General features: G+C 35.4%; 1 protein-coding gene across 18 annotated transcripts in view; it reads right to left on the reverse strand.

Annotated features, from left to right (window-relative positions):
- MEF2C (myocyte enhancer factor 2C) overlaps nucleotides 1-20,201 on the reverse strand; it is a 140,965-nt gene that overhangs the window by 63,338 nt on the left and 57,426 nt on the right. For 12 of the 18 annotated variants that reach the window (XM_075020607.1, XM_075020609.1, XM_075020592.1 and 9 more), the window contains 2 exons: nucleotides 15,716-15,913; nucleotides 3,374-3,577 (listed from right to left, as the gene is read on the reverse strand). In XM_075020607.1, coding sequence (XP_074876708.1) covers nucleotides 3,374-3,577; nucleotides 15,716-15,769 — 258 coding nt within the window. In that variant the 5' untranslated portion in view covers nucleotides 15,770-15,913. Of the gene's footprint in view, nucleotides 1-3,373; nucleotides 3,578-15,715; nucleotides 15,914-17,880; nucleotides 18,106-19,466; nucleotides 19,702-20,201 lie in introns of those variants that run through there. The other 6 variants (XM_075020595.1, XM_075020597.1, XM_075020599.1 and 3 more) reach the window with 4 other exon arrangements.

Consider the following 20,201-nt stretch of genomic DNA (forward strand, 5'->3'; position numbering starts at 1 on the left):
AAATTACTACATGTTTAAAGAAAGTATAAGCTTTTTGTTTAAATCAATAAACCAAAAGAGCTCAAAGCACAACAGTAACTGAACTTTACGATTCTCTTAATATTAGCCACTCCATTTTACACTGTGACAGATGTAATCAGACCATATACTTAGAAGCTGGGTAGGACAAAATTGCTTGATTTGCAGTAATACAAGTATTAAAATGAATGTCAAACATTTTTTTCCTGTGTAATGTTTGTTAGATGCATGACACTTGGTGTCTTCTGATACCTCAAATAACAAATTATGGCCTGAAGACTCAGTCCTTCAGAAATGCTAAATATAGTTAATTCCAGTAATTAAAGTGAAAACATTTGCTTAATAAAATTAACAGCTTTAGCCAGACCTACATGAAAATTCATGTAATTTTTCCATTTGAATAGCAGTGGTTTAACTTAAAAGTAATTAACTACATATTAGAGACCTACATTTTTGATTTTCTTTGAATATAGACTTTTCAAAGAGTTATACCACTTTCTAATGAGTGATAACACAGTTCTACCACAACCAAAAAGTAACTAAATAGTTAATATTATGCTGAATTTGAACAGAAATTGGATTCTAAATTAAAGACCTTTATACGGTTGACAGTTATATTTCAAATTTTCATAAGTCTACGTAAAAAAGTTTTCTTTCTCTAATACTGTGCAGAAATCTGTGAACACAGCTATGCTCTTTTCATCCACTGAAATATAGTTATTGAACAGTCATTTAGTTGAAAATCATCAGATTTAATAATACTGTCTCATTCTCAGCTGCTGTTGATTGCTCTGGAAGAATAAGATTAAAAACTTGTAAGTGTGAAATCTAGCTGTCTGAAAGCAAAAAAAAATGGACTCCTTACAAGGAAAATATGTGTTATGTAGTCAGTTTAACTGATCAATTTAAATATTTAAATGTGTGGCAGATTTATATCCTGTACCTAAAAATATATCCAAACTATGCTAAGAGTCGAGCCATTTCTCAGGCTGCATACTTTCATGGGCTCTATTCCTCTATTCTACTTGTAACTGTGATGTTAATTATCAAGTAAAGGCATGATAATACGAAACCCTTGTTCAAAGCCTACACCCTGTACAAGTACTCCTTTGATCCTGAAACAGTACTGGCACTGGTGTGGCTTAAGTATTTTGCATTACAGGCAGAACATTGAAAAATGTAACAGCAAAACGATCAAATGACTGAATTCAGAGCTGACAGAACATATGGAAAAACTATAAATATGTACTTCATTTGGCCTTTTCTGCCTATTGTTAGATTACTCAATTTAAATAATGCTTATTTCAATTACCTACTTTTATTCGGCTCCTTTTAGAGGAGTGAAAAGGGATGCCCACCAGATTTTGGGTATAGCCAGAAAATCACATGTCTGCATGCAAAATTGCCTATCAGCCTATCTGAACTGGCCCGCTATTTTTGCAGGAAAGGGGCTTTGCTGGTACAGAGAGTGCTCTTTCTGAAAATCTCAAAGTTACAACAAAACAGACATTATTTTAGATTTTACATTTTCACTCAAGTTTCTTGAAAAACCACAGTCCTCATGATCAAAGGTATTCATTCATTGTGAAGCATATAATAAATCCTTAACTACTGGTTTACTCACCTATTCCCACAAGAAAGCCTGCAGGAAGAAGTAAAGATATCACAGGAAACTTTTTCTGCTAAGAATATTCTGGCTTTTTGCCACTAAAAGAGGACAGGGCATTATTTTGGGGACAGAATTTGAATTCCGCTGGACAGGACATGGGCTTACCAGAGCTAGGTAACAGGAAAGGCTTCATTCTACGAGATTTTAAGTAAAAGAGGAAAAGGGATGATGGAGAGGAGGAAGAAATTATGTACTTTCCTTTTAGTCTTAACTCTCATAAATTTTTGTTCTGCTGTCAGAACATCATCCTCTCCTAATAGGGGAGAAAATCTGCTGGGAGATCATGAACGAAGAAAAACAGTATCATCCTATATGTTGACATAAGGATAGACAGAAAAGTGATATATATCCCTGGGTTGCAGTCTTTGCCAGTCTATGGTGGTGTGACTGTGACATCTTGTAACAAGTGTAACAATGTCTATTACACAGTATTTTTCCTCCATCAAAAACGTTTTATATGTAATTCACACACTTTCTTCCATTGCTAGTCTCAAACACATGACTAACCCAGGTGGAGATTCCAAAAGCACTGAAGTCTCATTTTAGATGACACCCAGATTATTTAAAAATATGAAACTAACACCTTTAATAGGATCTGAAATAATCTAAGTGTATAGGCCATGGTATTCAGCAGCAATTATGAATAAATTTTCACTGATCTTTAAGATAGGACCTCATCCTTCCAATACTTTTTAAGATGATACCATTAGATGCCTAATCACTTAGGTGCTTTGAAAACAGGAGTTGTATAAGTCATATAACCAATTTCTTAGGTATTACCCTGAGTGTTTTGCTATTACAACAAAATCATTGAAAGCTTCATTTATTTTGCATGGCTTGAATCCTAATGCGACTATAAAGTAAACTGACTTTTCTGCAAATATCAGAAGCTTAAAATGGAAAATCTTAAATTTTAATTAATAATTTTCAGTAATTATAAATAAAACTTGCCCTATATATTTTTTTAAAAAATAATTACAGGGTGTCTCTAGCATTCTGATAGTATTGCTTTGATACTGTTATTATTATATTATGGTAACAGTATTCCGTGGTGAGGTAGCCGAAACATTTGTTACTGCGCAGCTCGTAAATATCATTTTCCTGCATTTTATTAAACCTCCTGCTTCTGTAAATAATCAAAAAGCTAACCAAGTCAGTTGAATGCCTTAAAGCAGTGATTCTAAATCTTTTCTTCCACATCTTTTACACTATATTTTTCAGTTCCTCCTGGATGGAGGGCATTATAACTTTTGGAGCGAGGAGACAAGGCACACAATGTTTTCTGGAAAGCATGTCACTGGGAGCGACTGGGAGTCGAAGGGTAGATTCAGCCGGGAGGTAGCGGCTGAGGCATGGAGAGGGGGAATGGAACAATGGGACAAAGCAGCACAGAAAGCTGGACGACAGGGAGACGGAGATCCCATCGCAGGCGCTTCTGCTGCGCACGCGGGACTCGGCAGGATGAAACTGGCATTTCAGAAAAGACGTGGATTCCCTCCAGTCTCTGCTGCACCTCCTCCAGCCCTCGGACCAGTACCCCCTTGTCCCCGCTCTCCTCTCCTGCCGCTACGTCACCTCCAGGGTATGTTCTACAACCCTTGAGAAAGACCGTCAGGCCTCTAGCTTTGACTACCTCTGTCTCAGAGCAAAGCCAAAGAAGAATCCTCGCAGAACACAAAATCTTACCTCAACAATATCCGAATTTGTTCGACTCTCATGCGGCTCATTGTACTCGGTATATTTCAGCAACACTTTGTCCATGTCAGTGCTGGCATACTGGAACAGTTTGTTGGTGCTGTTGAAGATGATCAGAGCAATCTCACAGTCACACAGAACACTCAGCTCATAAGCCTTCTTCATTAACCCAAATTTCCTCTTTGTAAATGTCACCTGGAAAAAAAGAAAAAAAGGTCCGTCAGAAATCCCCAAGCTGGTCTTTCTTCTTTTTTTTGGAAATACAATGTGTGACTTCTGTAGTCTTTGAATTGAACACCTTCAGAAGGCAAATGCATAAATATAAATATAGTTCCAAAACAGAATATAAATATGTGTGTGTGTTACGGAAGTGAGGAAATATACCTAATTCTCACTGCACAAAACTCGAAGTACAGGTAAAGAGCATGGGACATTTTCATCAAGTAGTGCTATGAAGTGTTGATACTGCATCTTTCTCTGTACCTTTTAAATTCATATACTCTTTATATTGCATACATCTTTCCCATAATATTCTAAAACTGCACCTCAGATTTGCGGCTGTAAGTAGTTTGAACACATGCAGGCAATTCTTATTTTTGATAGTGATTGACTTTGATTCCTTGCCCCCCAACTCCTGCTAGATTTTTAGTGAAGAAATTATTTCATACAGCATTTAAGTTGTGTAAAAGAGATACATTGCTCATATAAACACACAATAGTTTTGAAGTGTTAAAAATTCACTCGTGAGAAATGAGAATTACAAAGCATGAATGAAGAACAAACAATAGCTGGCCAACAAAAAATACCACCTTAGAAACAAGGTATTTTCTAAACACAGACAGCATACTTTATTTCATTTCAAATTAGATGCTTAGAAATATGAACGGGCATTTTTTAGTGCAAAGGACTTTGTGTCATATTATATAGGAAAAAATAGGGATGTGCTTTTAAGTTCTCCGTAGATCAGCTAATGCCCTGACATCATGCAAAACCCAGGCAGAATGAAAAATAGCATTACTCTGTACAAAATCATAATTTTCCACAGGGACTGTTTTGACAACAAAAGGCGTGCACATCAAATAGATGGGGTTTTTCTTCTCTTCTTTTCTGCACTAGCTTACAAGTTCCAGTAAGACATGTGACTCAGAACAAGAAACTACCATGAGCTGTTTAAGCTAGTTGTATGGTTGAATATTTCTCCTTCTTCTGTTTCTTCATACATGCAATTTCCTTAAGGATATACAATGACTGGTTTTTTTACATCTATTTTTTTCTCTAATAATTTTCAGTGACAAGAATTTTTAAGAGGAAAATATGGTTTTGCTAAGCCTATCATTCGTCAAATTTAACATGTAGTCAAGGTATTTGATATGTCAAGGACAGGCACGCAACCAAGTTTATAGGTCTGCCTAATCCTGCACTTGTTGCTACCATTCCTTAATACCCATAAGCAGTAGCACCTCTGCACTTTAATGCTACGGCAAGAAGATTCGTCTGTACGTGGTTCATATGGCTGCTGTTTTATCTTGTCACACTCCTAATGCAAGTTAATGCTAACTGTGACCCTAGACTACCTTAAAATCCCAGCACGTCAGGCCATGGAAAACGTGACCTTTAAGTATTGCTAATCCCTATTTGCTAGTCCGTCTCAGAAAGATGAGGCTCCGTGCCAATACTATGAACATTTATTGTCCCAAATGTATACTGAATATTATTCCTCTTATTGTGATTTCAATCTCTTTAGCCTCTGTCAACATACTGTTAAGAAAAGATGGATTGCCATTAAATACAATTATTCAAGCATTTTAAAAACACACTTTCCACAGCACTGGTCTCAAGTATCCATAATTGATAGTAAGTTCTTTCTAAATTTGTCCATGTCAATGGCTTTTGATATTTGGAATGAATAATGAGATAGGTAACAAAACTTCATTCAAATTCTGAAAAAAAATCCTAGTCTTTCAAATACGCCTTTAATGTTTTCTCTGATTACAGAAAAGTGCAATGCATTTATTGAAACATATATATATATAAAAGCATGTTTTAGAAAATGCTAAACATACAGAAAATAAAATGTACTAACTCATCATATTTTTCAGCATCTAAAATGCCTTTCAATCAACTTCTTGACCACAGTGCTGTAGGTGGAGTGTCTCTGTACAGTATGGTTTCTGTGCAACAGAAACCTCAGAATTTAGCACGTTACAGCTTCTTACCATCAAAGTACACTCCAGTACAGAAATATCTTTAAAGCCACTGTTTGTGTTTACTGTTAGGTGCTCCTGAACATTTAGAATAACCACACAGCTGTGCTGCATAGCACATACTTATTTCATAATACTTATCACCAGAATGATACTGGTTAAGAGTTCCTTTTTGTGGAGAGTGAAAAAAAAAAAAGAACAAATCAGCTAGATCTTTTTTTCCCTTTCTTTACTATATAATTTTAATTGCTCTGAATTTGATTTGTTTTTAACTTCTTGATCTTTCTAACATATTCTAATCTATCAGATAATGCTTTCTACCACTGCTGATAAATGCACTAAAAACAATTGTATCTACTACTGTTTCTGTGGTGATATGGAATACCACTTTTCTTTTAAAATATGTCATTCATTGTGGCTTATCTTTACATATGTATATTACATATATATGTAAACTTATACTTTTACAACAGTTTATAGTAGGGGTGAACTTGTATTTTCAAATGTATAGTGAAACGTCAGTAACTTCAGAAAAGTTTAAGAATACTTTTCAAGCCATTGAAAAGAAATTATCATTTTGCATACTTTCTTCTATGTGGCTACATAAGGAAGATGAATATACTTCTCTTCCATATGCTACAATATTTTTGTGAGCAATATAAGTAGACAGCATCTTTATTACTTAAATTTTTTGGGGTCTCAATTTGTTAACCATTTGTTATCTTAAGCTTACTCATCCAAACTAAAAGCATCTAATAAATATTGTCTAAAGTAACAGATAATATTCTAGTATTGCAGTAATTTTGCTGAGTGTTAAAAATTAGCAAGAATTATTTAAAATATTTGGTCTCTTTCACCTAGGTGGAAGGCAGTGTGCAGCATACACTTAAGAAGCTCTGACTACACTTGAACTGACTTAGTGCTGAGAATAAACAAGACACATACACAGTCCACATGAACACAAGCTTTTGAGTAGCTGTAGCTACAGTACCAAAAAATCCAGATGGTCACATAGGCTTAATATCATATACTGTGTTCAAAGTTCTCAATCATGGTAAGTGTCATATAACAATGGAAAATGTTACTTTGTCATTTGACATAGAGAACACTAGTGAGACTGAAAGAAAACGCACAAATAGTGATACAGTTCATCAACATATTTAAAAAAGGACATCCAAAAATGTGCATGCATTTCAATATCTGTTTAATATTTAACTTTTTTTTCAGCAGCAAGAATCAAATCACTACATATTCTTTCCTGACAATACTAGTCAAGATATGATTAATTATCCCTGCTGTCTAAACCACTGCTAATTTGTAGGTGTTTTTCAGTTCACAAATTTTCTCCTCTTTAGGAGAATGATAGGCAATTCATTCTCTTTTTGGGATATAATATTTTATAATGACAGTGTGAGAACTGGGGAGAATGAAAGTGGAGTGGAGGGAGGAAGTGGAACAGATAAGAGGCCAGCATTCAACTGTCTTTAAAACCTTGTAAAGCATGTGTACATAAAACACAAGGTTTGAAACTCTGACACATTTCTAGATACTGTTATGAGGCACTTTTATGCATAGTTTTATATGTATTGCAAAAAGAGCAGTGTGCGGAGAGTACGACATTTACCTCTGAAATATTCCAAAAATAACCTAATTCCATCCCTTCATATTAACTGAACACCCACTAGTCTATTACATTTGTCTTAGCCTTACGGTTATTTTACTTATTTAAAGGTTATTTTAAAAAATTTAAGAGCCAAACTACCCTCATAACACGAATGGCGTTACTGAGAAAGTAGGTTACTAAAGCGTGCAGCATTTTTGTACATAAAGAAGTATAAATGCTGATGACTTCATAGGCTGTAAGCAAATCAGATGCTGCTTTCAAGTATTGGGAAAACTAAAAAAAAAAAACCAAACCCAAAGCAGTAGCCAGCTTCCAACTTCCTTGATATAAATCAAGTTGAGCTTTTTATGCATTTTGGATGAAATTCTAACTAAAGGTGAAACCCACTGTATGTGCTAAAGGAAAGGCATTGACAAAAGAGGATTGTTAAAAGGGCATTTTTCCACTTCAATTCTGGCTCTTCTTCAATATCATGGAAACATCTCTCAACTAGCTCTTCATGCATAAAGCTTCAAGTGTCTTCTGAGATCTTTCATGGACTAGTCATTGCAATGTCTGTAAGTGGGGCTTTAGACAGTCTGAATTCAAGTGCATACAACACATCGTGATATGCTTCATTTAGAGGGTCATTTGGCCGAGAGAAGACCTTCTTGTTTAATCGCTATTAAGTAAAACTTATTTAAACTAAATAAACTAGAAGATAATGTTGCTCAGTTGCGAGTATAAATTCTTTCATGTGCCAAAATTTATATTTAAATGTGTGTGTGTAAATGGCGATACTGGCCACTGGTTATAGTCTTTATTTAGCTAAATTTGTAACAGCGACTATATGGTTCTTATAGACGTTAATACATCAGTGGAGGAACAGAAACAGCCATAAATACTCCAGTTAATGAATACAGCCTTCGGGATACATTATTTATCTTTGTTGCATTGTAGTCTTTGTTTCTGTATTTTTTGGTGGGATTTGGTTTGGGATTACTTTATTTTATTTCATTTTTGGTTTTGATTCAGGTTCTTTTAGTACTTTTTCTGAAATCTCACACAGTCTGAGAGGCTGAGCCATAACAGCACTCTGTATTTGTTACTAACAGTCATAGCATATGTGCTCGCATTTTATGTTTTCAAACTAGCAGTCCTCTGATCTTTCAAGGAATTCAGTCCAGCCAGTGGCAAAATATCAATGTTCCCCTTACTTCTTCCTATCCTGATTACAAAGATACATAGCTGCTGACAGGAAAATGAGAGAAACAGGGAATTTGCACATAATCCTTCCCATATACATTTCCTGCCATTAAACATATATGAGTGACTAGTTAAAAACAGGGACCACTGATGCACAGAACTATCTGATACAGACACTGCCTGGTCAAGAAGAAATATTGTTCTGCTTGTCCTTATTTCATGTGGAATGTCTAAATTTCTGACAGAGAGACTAGATGAAGCATGGTAGATATGAGGTATGTGACAAATAGCAGGTACTACATGAGTAATCTACCTAACTTCAAACAAAATAAAGTCAAGTTGGCCATGTGTACACCAAGGGGCTCTTGAATAAAATGTCACTGCTAGGCACGTAATGCTATCGTATGTTGAAACCCCAAATGACTACTGGAGATGCTACAGCTCTTGCCATATTCTCTCTTCCCCTTCCTCCTGTGTGATTTTTGTTTAGATCCGTTTGTCATATGAAGAGGCCTGGCCGCAACAATCTTTACAGTAACGCTCAGTGGGACGGGGAAGCAGCACCAGTGCAGGATTCGCTCTAGACAAACCTTCCTTTATGCAATAGCTGGGCATGCCATATTAAATGAAAGACCCTTTAAAGAGCAGTGAAGGACCTTCAGCAGCCTGCTTCCATGTTCTTATAACCCTCCAGCATAACTTAGAGGGGTGAGACAGCAGTGATTTATGCTGGTAAAAGACTTATTGTCCTGGAAAGCCTCAAGCATATTGAGCTACGACTTGCTGAATAGTCCAGATAAAGAGGACTTCTAAGCAGGATGCCCTAAAATTATAGCTATAACAAATAAAGTGTTCATGATTAATCCGTATTAAAAAGAATGTTTTGTACTTGTGTGTTATCCCCCATTTTTAGTATATTAGTACATAAATAACAGATCAAATACTTAAAATAGTGATATTATTCAATCTACCAAAATCCAACAAATGATGCTGGATCTCTCATATGAATTTTTTTTTGTAAGTAAAGAGAGGAGGGATAATTGGAAGATGTGTTAATTAACAGATGATAAAGCAACTCAGAAATTAGTAGGTTAGACAGTATCAATATGTTTCCCACTTAAACATCTAAAACCAGACAGGGATGCAAGAATAATAATGGTTAATGTCTGACACTTCATTTCCTTTTGTTGAATCAGAGGATAAGATTAAGTCCATTATACATAGGTGTACAGATATGTACATATTTTAGGCAAAACCCATCATCTCTATCAAAACCACAGTAGCTAATACAAGAAAGCTGACTTTTTTTCGGTATGCTTTCACCAGTTCTGGCAGGTACAAATAGATGTTTAGGGTAAAAAACATGTTTACTAGTTCTGTGCTGCTAAAATGTTCATAAGGTAAAGGTCAAAGAATATTTCATTCCCTGCTGAGCAAATGGTCAGGAAGCACATTTGTCTGCATTTCCTGTCATAACAGGAAGAGTGTAACTTCTTCCTCTCCACAATGGCTTCAGTTCTGCTTCCCACCTCCAGCTCTTTCTCCCCCAGGGCTTTCCAAACCATTCCTTGCAAGACAGCAAGGCTGCGCCTGTGTCTGCACTGGTTTTCAGCTCTGTTGTGTTGGCAGATCCCTCATTCACTACTGCACTTTCTTTACTTAGGTTTCTTGCTCAGACTTCAAATTAAAAGTAATTTGACCTAAATATTTACCTTATGCTAATTCACTCTAAATTATACTCAGAACATACATTTGTAATAAGCACACTTAACCATATATATAATACATTCTGGAAATTCACAGTCCAGTTCAGCAGCTCTCTTAAAACTTTACTTCTCAGGTAGTCTGACATAACCTGAGAAGTGCTGCCAGAGTTGTACAGGTCCCTACAATTTAGGAGTCATGAAAACTTGGGGTGTATTCTTTGCTCACAGAAACCTAACTTTACCTCTGAAAAAAAACAGGACCAAGGCCTAACTGTAATGCTATATTCCAAGTGTATGTCTTACTGTGTGCAATTTAATGTAAGCAAAAGAAGGAATTCAAATATGTAAAAGATAAAAAGCATGTGATGTTTAAGACAAAGGTTCATTGAACAGAATAGTGATTAGCTGCATAGCTAAGCAGTTAAGTTTTCATATGAAAACGTTTCCTTGGGGGGTGTGTGTGTGTGTGGAATCGTAAAATCTCAGATCTTGGATAAAATGAAGACAGCCCATGAGGAAGACTGAAAATAACAGGAAATTGGTGGAAAAAAGTTTTCTGTCCAACTTGTGGTCATGTTAGCACTAATATGTAAGGCTCTTCTCTATTTCTACAGGGGAGTTTCTGATTCAGCTGATAGTCTCTTTCTCTTTCCTTTTAAATAGAGCTGAAACACAGATAAAAATAGATACATGAGGCTGAAATTAGTTTTGAAACTAGCAGCATTAGGTATCGAAGTCAGTAGAACAAATCTAGGTCTTCCTGCAAACGGTCATTTCCCTCCAGGATATTCCTCCCCTGCCCCATAACCTCACTTTACTTATCTGCTTTAATTTGTTCTCTATTGAGCTGATAACTGCAGTAACTCTTGGTTTATAGCTTTACAGATTTTCTGGAATCAAGGAATAATAAAAAGTCTATGCATGAAAAAGTTAAACAGCAAGTGTTTGTTAGTGTCGTAACCCATAGAATTATGCAGACATAATACTTTAAAAGGGTGTCTTACTATTTAAGCATCTTAATACTGAAGTATACACTTCCTATGGTATTTAATAACACTTAAGCTCCCAGCAGCTCATTACAAATTGAAAGAGATGTTTTAAACAGTATGCAGAATCATTAGCTAAGCTCAACTCCGTTTTAACTGTGAATCTGACAACAGCATGCTTCACAAACAGGAGAAAAATGCAGAACTAATGAGCAAGCTGATCAGAGGATAAAAAATGGTGGGCTGCCATATAAGACCTGATATTTCTTAATACTAACTAGAAAAACCAATGGATTAAAAGGAAGAGGGTGTTCCAGACCTGATACCAGAATGTCATTGGGTCAATATGCCCTCTTTCTTGGGTCAATGTACCTCTGGATTTAGCTCACAGACCGTGGATTTAATGAGATATTTTGTAAGTGACCTTGTATAACAGTAATACAATCATTTACATCATTTCACCTATTTATTTTAGGCTTGGGCAGCCCTGCCTGTTGCAAGGAGAGTTTCAAATGATGCCTCTCTATGGCAGACCACAAAAGGCCCTCAATAAAACTAACGAAATATTTCAAACTGATGAAAAACAAATAGAAAAAATACAAGGACTTTTCTGAGGCAGATGAATGCCATTTTTCCTTCATGTGTTGACTGTATCAGAGCCAGCTGAATTATTTTTTTCAATTAAGAAAACACATGAAAATCAAGTTCACCCATGTTTTTGCAAATGCCCTTCTTCTTTTCTTTCTTTTTTTTTTTTTAAACAACCAAGAATTCTTTAGAGCAGTCTTCTCCAATCTGCCTGATTGAAATTTCTGCACAAAGAACATGTAGCAGTCAGGAGGCTCCAAGATCAGATGTCAGTGCTGATATTTTTAGGTATCAGTTCTATTGGTGGTGCAACTAATAACATGTATGCAGTCTGCTTGAATGGGCTGTTGACAGGGCTACCATGATCTCCTGAGCCTGAGCAACACAACCAGAGATTCATTCCACATTTGTGAAGACTATATTACTCAGTGTCGCAATAATAAAAAGAAAGTATCGGGTCACATTGGCTGCTTATAACAGTGTTCTCTTGAGAGTTTTCATTTCCATTTAACATCGTGATGGTAACTAAACTACACAAATAAATACATGTATACTCTAGCCCTGGCAGTTATTCATACTCATTCTGTCTGTGGCTTAAAGCAGAGGGAAAGGAAATTTTTCAGATGGGCTTTTGTGAAACTTCCACAACCAAAGAGAATCTGTGATCACTCACAGAGGATTCAAACATCCTTGTCACCTTTGTCACCACATGGTAACGAGGAGAGCCAGGAAAATACAGACAACTGGAAGCCCACATGAAATAACATTAAATTAATGGCTCCTCCTAGTTAAAATCCTGAATTCTGCACTCACTGAAGTCAATGACAGAGCTCTCATGCAGTCCAGGGTAAAAGGACTGGGCCTTTAATGTCTAGGTTGCAGTAGTTTTCCTTTAACTTATCCCAAAATGTCAAAGTTTCAAATAGTTTCTGGAAAAGTGCAGATCATATCCCCATATTGCACGTTTTTATGAGGTTTGCAGCCAGACATCTGACTCTGGACAGTTGCAACTTACATTTATTAGCAGTATGGTCACTGAAGTAGACGAATCCAACCAACTAGACCTGCTTAGAAGAAATCCTCTTGAAGGGAGGTCAGCACTACTTTTGTCATTCCCAATCCACTCATACAAGCACTTTGAACCGTAGGGGAGTCTCCTACCATAGCAGACAGTAGTGTGGAAGAAAACAGCTATTCTACTGATAGAACAAGTACTCCTTTCAATGGTTAATGTAAGTAGCTAGTCAGGACGCTGGGCAAATGAGTGGAAAAGCAAGGGCAGAAATCACCTTCCACAGGCCTTGCAACAACTCTTGCAAAAACTCTCTTATTGAAACATCCACCTTTGCACTGGGAGAGGGGAGAAGAATTAAACTATTGCTATTTGTCCTCATTTGGTATGTGTTCCACCTATTTTTCCCTGCATGTGCTGTCCAGCCAAGAATTTATGTGCCTGAAAACAGCTGAGGATGCACTATCCATGTATATCATATTCCCATCTAACATGCCTTGGATTGTGAAAGCACACTGAGTTCTAACATAAGCAACAATAAGGCAGTTTCAAGTCAATAGATTTGCTGCTGTTCTTGCAAACATCTTTTGGTGAGGTAGCAAGAAAGAAAAGAAAACAGTCTCCATCCATATAATGGTAAATGGAGCTACAAATAAGCATTGTGGAACCGTGCTTCAGCTGGTACCTTAACTTTATTAATCAAAAACTTTTGAGCTTTTTTTTTTTCCCATGCAACCTTTTGATCTTTTCTGTGCATTCAAATATATTGATGTAATTTAAAAAAAAAAAAAAAGAATATAAACCAGTTACTATTTTAAGATTACTGGAAGTGTGTAAGTTAAAAACCAAATAAACTGATGCAGCTTCACTGAAGCAGCAATAGCTCATGGAATACATTATATTTTAAGAAACAGTAAGGCTTGTCTCATACAAGTGGTTGAAGGATCAATCAACTATTAGTGGAAATCCAGTTGTATTTAATCACATACGTATCGCTACAACTAGAAAGCCTGATCCCACAGTCTAAATGAATCAGTGGAAAACTTTTCATTGGCTTCACTAAGCTTTAAATCAGGGCACTGATTTACATGCAAAGAGGATAAAACTGGTTGAAACACTTTCTAAATTATGTTTCAATGTATTAGTAGAAATGAGAAGCAGAATCAAGACTATTATACTATGTGGAAGGTAAAGGAATGTATATCTATACCTTCAGTCTCACAGTGACTAATCAACATGATGAATATTATCAAATGCTAGCAAGATAAACACTGTCTGCACTAACACTGCAGTTGTTAGTGTTCTAGTGTTATAGTTGTATTCATAATTATTAGTTCTGAAAGCTGGTGCCAGAAATCTTTAAACTCTACTGTGAATGACTTGAAAGGCTAGCTGTCTTCATTTTTTAAAGTAAATTTAGCTTCTTAAAAGATATCTCTTTGACAAAACAGGGGATTAAGTTCTCTGTAAATCCTGTATTTGAGTAAGCAAGTTGACACTGAAGCTATTGTATGAACTAATGTGACTAATGGCAAAATTTTGTAGTATCATTTACAAAATAATTCAGGTTGACTTCAAAAAGAAACCATGGTAGTATGGGAAAGTTCCAAACAACTAGTGTCTGGATGTTTAATGATAAATTTGGTTCAGTATTTCAAATTCAATTTAAATTCCAAGCTAAAAACCAATTAAAGTAAATATGGTGATTGTTTTATATTGATAGAATTATTGCTTTTTGGCTTGGCCCACAGCAACAGGCAACCTTTAGGGAAAATACAAAATGTATCCATCATAAATATAATTTTGGTTTTATACATGATTTTCTGCTATGGAGAACACAAGTGACTACTAACACTATGAAATTTAAAAATTCCTGGAAAGCACATTTAAAGATTATAATTTGTTTTTATGCCTAGGCTGAATTTTTTATGGCTTTATAAAATCCTTGAAGACTAACAACATAACTTCTTAAAAAACAACCTGAATATATGAAGAAATTTGTAGATCAAATGAATAGAACTAATATATTAATAGTAACTCAGTATCGAGTTCTTAAAAAACAGCTACTGGTGATTACTCCTAAATTTCAGCCACATGTATGAAGAACACTAATCAGTGTTAAACAATTTTATGAAGATTTTCTCACTCTTGTGAATCTCCAGTTTCAACAAAACGTTGATCCATTTACATCAAATGTAAAGAGCAGCAGCTTTTCACTGATTTTATTTTAAGATGGCAATTGTTGAATTTTATTTTTCTGAAAACAGGAAAGCAGTTTCTCTAATTTATGGCCATATTTTAAATAGCAGAGATAGTGTTGATAATATATGACAGCTACTCAGCCATTTTATCTAAAGCAGTGGTAATAATTACTTAACAGTCCTGCTGGACCTATTTAGCCATAGCATCAGTATCAGAGGCTTTGTTTTGTAACTACAACATGCCAATATTATTGTATGTGGGTTTTAGAATGTGTTAGGCTACTCAAATTCTTTTTAAAATTCAGACGGGAAGAGATGAGATTTTTTATGAAGTAATGTCATTTTTATATGAAGGAGGTAAAATAAAAACACTGCAAAGATGTAGAAAATAAATTATTTTGATCTATGAATTTAAATGCAAGTACTCCTGCAAATAAACTCATATTATAATAGTTCATAAAATACAGTACTAAAAGCCTGTGTCCTGTAACAACTTGCAGATGCGCTTAACCACGTATATTACAAACTGAAGTCAAAGAGAGTGCAGAGGGGGCCCAAAGCAGAGCATACACATCAGCCTTTGTAGAATCAAGGCCTCAAGTAATAAATTCCTAACTGTGCATGTTACTAAACTTGAAAAAACTGTGTGTGAGGTTTCTGGTTGTTTCCAAAAGTACTTTTTCTTTGATAGTCTTCCATACATTGTGTATATGTATACATATGTGTAGGTTTATGTATACAAAGTTATCAACTTTTTAATCACTTATGAAAAAAAGTCACCTTAGAAATGTAGTAAGATGTTTAAATATGGTATTTTTGCTACTCACCTGTCTGTTACGTTCATCCATAATCCTTGTAATCTGAATCTTTTTTCTCCCCATAGTCCCCGTTTTTTTTTCTCTCCTTCTTCCTTAAAATTATGTATTTTTCCCTTCTCTTTTCTTCCTCTTTCCCGTTTCCTCAAAACAAACCTCCTTCTTCAGCACTTGCACTACTCAGTTCACAGTCCCCTGCATCCGTTCCTGCTAAACACAGAAAGGAAATCAAATGTTATTATAAAATTGATAACTAGATGAAAGTTATTATATGGAGCTGGCCAAGCATCCTCATTATAATTTAGTGTACAAGTACAAATGTACAAGTAAATTATAATAAAAATTTACTGCATCTATAAAATAAGTAACGCATAGAAAAATAATAACTTAATTCAAAGGCTTCTTTTTATGAACAAACCCACCAATATATCAAGAAGTGAAGAAAAAGACTGAAATACACATTGCCAAAACTTTAATGGAATTAAGTGTCTCTTGTTTTAAATATCACTCACTGCTCTAATATGAAAAATTACCTAAATCAGAGAGTTAATGAACCTTTCTGTACCTATGTATGCTAAGTAGGCCAGCTAATTCATTTCTGAAGGGAAAACAATCTTGTGTTTTGACAGCAGAGGTGATAATGTCCCTCATTATGCAAATAGGATGGACCTTTATTAAAGTGTTACTTGATATATGAGAGATGTCAGCTACTTTAAATCCAAAATTTTTAACCTTATTCTTTAGGAATATAGATTAGTGCAAGTGTTACTCAAGATACTTGTAGAAAACAGCGCATTGTCGCTCATTTAATTTCAATGTAAATTCTAAAATGTTCTGACAAATTATTTATAACTAGCAAATACGTATATCTTTCCTTATAAAAATCTGTGCACCAAAAGACAAGCTATATAGCACAGAATAATAGTGACTGATGATAATTTCAGAATGTTTTGAAAAATATTTTCACAGTTTTAGAAATGCACTGATACTAGCTCCCTGAACTTTACAACCCTGGTTCTATCGTAAAACTAAGGACAGTTAGATGAAATACATAAAAATATACAACACAGTATACATTCCATATTTCACAAAATGTCATAAATCACAAAATTAATTTCTATCACATCCAAAGTGTTTTTAGCAATAAAAGACTTGATAGAAATAGAAGAAAATACAGAAATGATGTTCGGTCTAGTACTGAAGTAAAAAATGCAATTTTTTTTCCCCTTTTTAACCTTCATTTACTGTATTTTTATATTTACATATGTTGAACAGAGCAGCACAGTTCTTTTAAATACAGAAGAGAAAAAAATCTGAACAAGATTCATTTAAAATGATTTTTAAAAAGTTTTTATGTTAGATCCATGGTCTATTAAAAATACTACCTTGGAAATAAAAATTTAGTAATTTTAAAACAGAGGCTGGTGTTTCCTTATTTATTTTAAGCTCATAGTCTCACAGCCAACCTGATAAATTCTCACTATATGTTACGTAACACTAAACGATGTCCTGGCCATTTAATCCATTTTTTGGCTCTGATTCAAAGTTACTGAGGTAGAAAAGCTAAACCTCACTCATTCTGATCTTCAATTCTCTCTTGATTTTCTTTGCATACATTAAACTTTAAGCTGCTCAAGTGTTTTATTACTCTAAAGAAAAAATAAGTTAACAAATAAGCAGTCAGTCAGAGTTTTCTAACTAGCCACAATGATATAATTAATCTGCTGTGCAAAAAAAAAATTCAAGTATAATACTTATTACTGTTCTGTACATGAATGCCTTTTTATATTATTTGCTAGGCATCCCTAAATCATGTATGCCTAAATCATGACCATAATGCAGAACATGGAACATGGAACAATTAATGGTGCCAATACAATAAAGTGTAAAGGCTGCAAAATTTTTTTGCTGTTTTTTACTTCTTTGAAAACAGTTCAACTTATCACTGCCTAAAAAGACACAAAGGCGCTTGATCATATTTACAGCAAAAAATAGAAGTCCGAAACTTTTAAATAGGTTCAGTTGATCAAATGTATTTATCAAACTTTTTTTCCAAACAAAGCTAGGAGACAGTCTTATCTGATATGCGGTGTTGACAAACAAACCCAGCCCATTTTTAGAAACAGCCTTCAATTTCCTCGGCCTGGGTTTCTTTCCTGTTTTTCCTATAGCCTTACCTCAGATACAAAGAGCAAGTTAGAATGGCGTTTCCCATGCACATGCAGGACGCGAAGGAGTCTAACAGGCTAGCTCTGTAACAGTAAGCCAATATGCTAATCCACAGCGAATGCATATGGAACAACTTCCTTTCCTTTCATTCAGCTGAAGCCAGTGGCACTATCGGCTTACAGCGCTACGCCTGCCTAAGCTCTTATTCACTGCAAGGTGGAAGGTCAGGGTGGACAGATTAGAGCAGTGGTGACAGGGTAGCAAGGACGAGAGCGGCTCTGCAGATCAAGATGCTGATGCTGAGCGACTTCAGAAAAATCACTGAACGCTGAAAAAAATCTACCAGGAAGGACAAAAATCTTCGTGGAGGAGCAGTATGTTGAGTCCCTCCCACACACTTAGTTCCACATTTAAGACCAGTCTTCAAACAACAAAAGCTTTTATAGACAGCTTAAAGTCAGAACACTTAAAATTTCTATGATCTACACAAAATCATCTTAAAGTAATACATGCAACACTTGATGAGCAGAATTTTGTTCTTCATTACCTGTAGTAATACACTAACTACACTAGTTTTATTTAAATGGAAAAATAGATGTGCAGGGAATTAAAGTTGAAAGGGAGCAAGGATGATTTGGTTGTTAAATATTATCATACGATCTGAGAGAACCTGAAGGAGAAGACAGAATATGTTAGGTCATATGAATCCAACATACAATTTGCAAAGAAACATAAATTTGCTTCAACATGCAGCGGGTTAAGTTTTCTTGCGTGGGTGAAAAAAACCTCTCTCCTGTTTGCTTTTTGCTTACCAGTCTAATTTCAAATAAAAGCTTTTCAGTTTTCCTAGCACATTTATTTCCTTTTTAAAAAATAGTTTCTGCTATTTTTACTGCTACTAGAAACAAATTGGGAATGCTGTGCTGTTCTCTGTATCTGTCTTACTCTTTTACATATATATACATATCAACACATGCTTCTTCATGTGCTATTCTTAATATGTGTTTGCCTATAGTTCTGTTCATTTCATTAGTACATATATAAAGCAGATAGCTGGATTGATTCCACATCAGTTAGATTCAGATGAGTAAATCAAGACATCTGATTCGAGGGCTATAACCTTCAAAGGCTGGTGACTTCTGAGTCAAACAGAATGGAAAGAACTCTGGAGAGCAACAAATCCCAATGGCTACTTCAGGACTTCACCAGTGTTCCCAACACTTTTTGAAAGTTCTTGCAGGCTTAAGGATTACAGTATTAAGATTTTAAAGTTCCTGTTAATTGATAAATTTTATTTCCTTAACACTGATAAAGCACACACTAGCTAGAAGAGTTGAAGGTACTACAAAACTCAAATAGTACTGTGGGCTTTCATTATCCAAGAGAATCTAAAAAGGAACTTAAAACAATTCCAGAAGCTTTGTTGAAGTAATTCTCCACATAAAAGAAACCTTCCAACTTAATGACACGGTCACATGCAGACAAATTGCACTTAAAGAAACACATAGTTACATGCTATGGTCTTACAGTCTTCCGCATTTTTTCTTTTTGCAAACCAAACGTAAAAAAAAAAGTAAATAATCAGACTGCTTACAAAAAAGAGGAACTTCATTTTTGGCGGGCTTCTGTTCACTATATGATTTGGCAGAGGCAGTGGTAGCTGTCGGAAGATTGGTCTGAGCCTTGAGAAGGGAAAAGAGCTAATGGACAAACGAAGCAGATCACTTGACCGCTCCTGTCTCTCTCTCCTACATTCACACACAGACGTATACACGCGCGCGCACATATACACACACACATGCACACCCACTATCCCTTCTCTGCAACACAGAAGAATCTTGACAGAATGGCAGGAAACACGCACAGAGTGGTCAGGGAAGGATATGATGTCAGCAACCACGAACAATAAAAGGTGTAAAGGTGCTTCCTTCCCTAAACTGTTCCAGAAGTGCAAAATGGGAACCAAAACTCTCCACTTCCTTCTCCGAGCAGAACTGTCTGAATCTGCTCTGCTGCAACACCCCAGACAGAGAGCTCTTTGAACAGTCACACCAGGGGCAATAAGGAGTATCAAAACAGGAGAGTCAAAATATTTAGTTTATAAACAAGAAGGCAGCCAGAGAAAAACTAAGTTAAAATGTGCTAGGGTTTAGCATTTTCATGGTTGCTTTACAAAAGAAACAAACCTGCCATAAAGATGTCCCTGTTCCACTAAGCAGCTTGCATTTTGAGTGCATTAATTAGGTTAAAACTAAAGAACCAAACCAATTTTTTTTATTATCCTGATGTAAGGAAGCAAACAAGAAAAATGCTGTCCCCATTCTCTTAC

Source organism: Buteo buteo, chromosome Z, assembly GCF_964188355.1.
Source record: "Buteo buteo chromosome Z, bButBut1.hap1.1, whole genome shotgun sequence".
In the NCBI taxonomy this organism is placed as follows: Eukaryota; Metazoa; Chordata; class Aves; order Accipitriformes; family Accipitridae; genus Buteo; species Buteo buteo.